This window comes from Trichinella spiralis (assembly GCF_000181795.1).
Source record: "Trichinella spiralis strain ISS 195 chromosome Unknown Scfld2, whole genome shotgun sequence".
In the NCBI taxonomy this organism is placed as follows: Eukaryota; Metazoa; Nematoda; class Enoplea; order Trichinellida; family Trichinellidae; genus Trichinella; species Trichinella spiralis.
In genome coordinates this window covers 5,916,110-5,921,187 of record NW_003526941.1, presented here as the reverse complement: position 1 = coordinate 5,921,187, position 5,078 = coordinate 5,916,110, and the positions used below count along the sequence as shown (strand labels likewise).

Below are 5,078 nucleotides of genomic sequence, written 5' to 3'. Positions count from 1 at the left end.
GNTAATANGCAAATTTTTATATGCCCTCNGGCTACNNCNNNGGNTATNNNTCAGGCANNTTTTTGAAAATTTCAAAATTTTTTGAAATTTAGNCNCNNGCGTCGCCCTCAGGNGATGCCCCAGNGCAAATAAAAATTTGCATATTCCCGCAGGCTACGCCGAAAGCATTTTATTGCACAATATTTGCCTTCAGGGGGTTTATGCAAATTTTCATTTGCTTTCAGGCGACGCCCAGGGCATTTCCTCAGGTATTTTTTCGAAAATTTGCATAATTTATTCGATACTTGTGTTTTGCGTTTCTTGTTTTTCATGTTTTAGAATTACCCCACTACTTAACTGCGCTTTCCCGTACTCCACTCAACGTAGAGTTATGCCTCATACTTACCTTTACCTCTGCGCTACCACACTTCAATCCACTTACCTCTACGATATCCTTCTTTATATACTTACCTGCACAACTTTCCTTTTCATACTTACCTTACTGCACAATTTACCTTTTCATTTTACTCACCTGCACCTTACTTACCTTACTGCACAACTTACCTTTTCATTTTACTCACCTGCACCCTACGTTATCGTACTTACCTTTGGTACTTACCTGCAATCCATTTACCTGTACGCACTTTATATCCGCTTCGACTTTACTTACCTGCATTACTTTATCCACTTACTTTAATGCTACGTAACTACTTTACGATCTCTACTGCTCTAAATGAAGAATTCTATGATTACATTCTATTACAGCCATATTACGAAAGGCATAGTAAATATATAGCAAGCATAAATACGTTGTTCGATGGAGATCATTCAAGATGCGGCTCGTCTTCAGTTACGCACTAAAACATTAAATACAATTCTGCCAAAAAATAATGCAATTCTTCCTTACCTTGCGTGACAAGGAAAAACATCAGAACCGTAGGAAACGCAATTTGAGAGTGCCATCGGCTGCGACTAAACAAAAATTTTCTGATGGCGTAATCCATCGCTATCAAGAACAAAATGCTGAGAAGTACAGAGACATACCTGTTCTATTTAATTAACGTATTTCATTGCTGTCATCGATATCGAATTCCTTCTTTTTGAATTTGTGATAAACAAAGGCATACTGCGACGGTGAGATGACGTAATCCACAGCTATTATAAACAAAAACTACTTACTAATTTTTGTCATATCACATTGGAAACGCACTCACGAAAGATCTATACGGGCACCAGCGCAACTCTACTGTCTCAACGTAATCTGCTAGAATTACAATCATTTCTTTCTTACTCTTATGATAAGTGAAACCACACTAGTACCGATGATGAACGTCACTGCGTCAACTTCAACTCAGAGGGCCATCAGAAGAAACATCGAATTCGCTTGATGCTAATGTAATGCTGTCATGGATAAAATGTGCACGCTTTACGTATCCAACTGCAATCAGGAGCAAGTTAAATACTTACGAATGTTTGTGATGCCACATCTAGAACAAACTGATGTGAACACGACTAAGCACGGTGTCCAGAGCGAAAGGAAACTGAAAAGTTCAGATAATGATGTTATCTGCCATTATAGATGCTATCTAATTCAATACATGCAACACTCGCATCTTCCAGCTATCTAATTAATCAAATTCAATACTTACTGATAAACGATACCATATGTGATAAACAAAGGCACACTGGGACGGCTAGGAAACGTCTTTATGTCCATGTGAACAAGGGTTGCCAACGGAACAAGCATCATGACGTAATCCATTGCTATTATTAACAAAAACTACACACTAATTTTTGTCGTATCACATTCAAAACGCACTAAAAGGAACAAGCACCAATACGCAGTCAGGATGTGTAGAAACGCTGCTCGACTGACACAGCGAAATTGCTACAATTACAATAAATTCCTTCTTACTCTTGTGATAAGTGAAACCATACTAGGACAACAGGGAAACGTCACTGCACCAACTTCATCTAACTCAGAGCGCCATCAGAAGAATTATCGTATTCGCTTGACGTCAATGTAATGCTGTCATGGGTAAAATGTGTACACTGTACGATGCAACTGCCATCAGGAGCAAATTCAATACTCACGGATGCCACACTTAGAACGAAATAATCTGAACATGACATCACTGTGTCCAGAACAAATAAAACTCCATAAAAGCTCGGGTGATGACGGAATCTGTAATTATAGATTTTACCAAATTCGACATATATCTGATAAATCCATCGTCTTGCTATCTAATTAAACAAAGTCAATACTTACTGTTTTTTGTCATACGTTTTTTGAACGCTGTCAGCAACTTCAACAATCACTGTTCAACAACTTTTACCCGTCTTTACTGATAATAGATTGCATCCGTGAATTTTCAAAATGTAGCAAGGCAAATGTAATTTTCAATTCGTAAAAGAATTGAATCAAGACCACCCAATCTATGATATCATATACATGATAATTTTATATTAATGCTGCAGTTAGAATGAAAGTAATGTGGCGCTATTCGCACTGTAACCTAAAAACTAAATTTAACAGAAAAATTCAAGTGAAAAGCAAGGCACATTTATGAAGATGCATAGTTACCATATTCAGTAAGTTTTCAGATAGTTTGTTTCACATTCATTGATATGAATATAAAATAATGTCAATTCTGAAAGTGAATTATATCACAAAATAAAAAACAAAGAATTCCTTCTTCTTCAGCATCTGATGTACCTGAAAGTTAGCAATAACAACAATAAAAAAGAAACCCGTCAGTTTCCATTCACCATATAAGAAAAGTAACATGCATAGCATTCCACCACCAAAATATCAAAGCCAACTTACCAGTTATTCATGGATGGTGCTTAAGAGCGGAATTATAGTTGACCACGTGCTAGATTGATAGCATTGCAGTGAACTGCATAACCTAATAAAATCGATGTGCTTGGTCAATTGTATAATAAATAAATTATGCAAATGACTATTTACTTTGCCTCAGGAAGAACAACCTAATTTTCCATCAGTAATAGCGCACTAAAATGAACATTATGAGCAACATTATGAAACGAGACGATGAAATTTATTACGTTTCTATTTACACACTTCATATTACTACGTAATATTGCATTGTTATGCAAATATTTTTCCCTAAAATTACCTAAAAGGAAATATTATTTACCTGAAGCATCGCATATTACTAAAAATAAACGGAAATGCGATCACTGCGTATATATGCATGTTGTGCAATATAGTTGCTTGAAAGTACAAGGTGATTCAATAATTTATATTTTACCAATGTTTCTCATCTAATCAAAATTATATGGAAAAAAATAGCTTCCACTGAAAATAGTTGCAAAAATAAAATACGTTTTCAGATTTATGGAAAATTAACAGTTCTCATGAAATTTTATGATGATAACTGCGACAGGTATTTTATAATATACAATTCATCTCAGCACAGAAGTTAACAAGTGCGCAGCGTAGACATCATGATGGTAAGCGGCTGCTTCAGGGGGTAAGCCGCGTGACAGCTCACCTCCACGTTCGTTTGCGCCTTATGATAATTTATAGCAAGACTGAAAACTTAGTTGAGCACTCCATCAGCGTGCTTCATACAATATGAGAAAAACCCTAATCGCAGAAATTCAGTAACTGATCGATTTGCAATGAATTCAAGAAACTTATGCGGGTGACAATTTTGTATTGCTTTTCATGAAAAGAATAAAACAAAAGAATCACGAGTAGCCTCGATTTGGTTATATTGCCAGTCGATATCAATTATGAGAAATTAGATTTATATGAGATAAAAACAGCAAAGAGCTGTTCCTTCATCTCGAAATAGGGGGTGGGCAGAATTTTCAGTTTAATACGATCTCTGTTCAGCTTAGTATTATTAGGAGCTCAATGATGGGGATCATTGGACAGGAAAGGAGGGCGGGACAGCATAGCAGGAAGGAATGAGGGAGAGGTTGAAGGATGGGGGAGGTGGAAGTTGACATATGCGCCCTACTACTCAACCTCCACGTATAATATTCAGGCGTTGTTTCATTTATCAATACTGCCGACATTGAGGGGCATTGAGTTATTTTCTCAATGACAGAAAATAGGGGCATCTGTATAAGTCAGTGCTATTGGCGGTACAATAACATAACAGAAACTTTAAGGAGTCATTTCAAAAATGAAAGGAACGTTTCTAACATTCTGAAAGTATCAAAGGTGGTAGTATAAAAGTGTGTTCTCCAGCTAACATCAGCTTTCCTATGTCATGCTGAAACAATCTTGTGCACGATTTGAGCAGTAACAAGCATTTAGGGGTGCGATTGTGCGACTGCAGTATCCCGGTGACAGACATTTCCTTTAAACAATTGGGCAAGTATGTTACCTTAGCAATAAACATTACAGTGAACGGTAAAGATAATGCGGGAGGGGTTCAACTGCTATGTCAGAGTACTACTTTACAAATGGATCTGTAAAGACGATTGAAAATTATAGCAATATATACCATTATTACTATTATATATTGACTTGGACGTAATAAAGTCTCGAATATTAATTGAACATCATTACTGAAGAACAACGCGCTAGTTTCCATTCAAAAAGACTAAAATTAAGCAACTACGAAAAGCTTTAAAAGCGCGCATGTTTAGTGCAGTGTGCCAAGAGAAAGAAAGAAAACATTGTATGAAAAAATAGCAAATATATGAAAATTCATACCTGTCAGCATACCTATCAGGGATGACGTATAAGACAAACGTAGAGTCTTACATTTTGTAACTGATGTTCGTGGTTTCTGCATATTTTTAGTCTTACAATCACAACGTATTTGTTGAACTGAACCATGAAAATGACGAAACAACGCAGTGCAGTAAGTAATTAGACCACCGTTCAGCAGCGAACATTTATACTATAATGCAGTTCTCTCAATAAACAGAAATTTATATAAGGAACATTGCTACCTCATTTGAATAGCACAAAGTGCACGTAGCAGAATGCCAACGGCAGTGCTTACCATCACATTTGCATAAGTTACTCTTCTGACCTAGAAATGCATGTTTGCTTTAAAAACGTGTACAATGCATGAGTCACACCATAGACTACAGTATTTACTGAACAAAAA

General features: G+C 36.4%; 2 protein-coding genes across 2 annotated transcripts; one reads left to right on the top strand and one right to left on the bottom strand.

Moving 5' to 3' along the window:
• Positions 1-152: 152 nt before the first annotated feature.
• Positions 153-336, top strand: Tsp_05921 (hypothetical protein; the record flags this gene model as incomplete). Its single annotated transcript, XM_003380158.1, has 3 exons — positions 153-196; positions 225-248; positions 319-336. Coding segments are annotated over 3 exons (86 nt in total), but the record flags the coding sequence as incomplete, so codon positions are not given.
• A 700-nt stretch (positions 337-1,036) lies between these two features.
• Tsp_05922 (hypothetical protein) lies at positions 1,037-3,199 on the bottom strand. Its single transcript, XM_003380157.1, has 5 exons — positions 3,141-3,199; positions 2,074-2,164; positions 1,629-1,759; positions 1,447-1,520; positions 1,037-1,134 (listed from the first exon to the last, which is right to left on the bottom strand). The coding sequence occupies exons 1-5, from the start codon at positions 3,197-3,199 to the stop codon at positions 1,037-1,039; spliced, it is 453 nt and encodes a 150-aa protein (XP_003380205.1).
• Positions 3,200-5,078: the final 1,879 nt, after the last annotated feature.

What these genes read in the sequence shown, in the direction of transcription:
- Tsp_05922 (XM_003380157.1), bottom strand. Translation starts at nt 3,199, where the DNA reads ATGCATATATACGCAGTGATCGCATTTCCGTTTATTTTTAGTAATATG. An exon ending in TCGTTCTAAGTGTGGCATCC is followed by an intron (nt 1,760 to 2,073) that starts GTGAGTATTGAA and finishes ATTAGTGTGTAG; the next exon opens with TTTTTGTTAATAATAGCAAT. An exon ending in ATGTGGCATCACAAACATTC is followed by an intron (nt 1,135 to 1,446) that starts GTAAGTATTTAA and finishes TGTTTATAATAG; the next exon opens with CTGTGGATTACGTCATCTCA.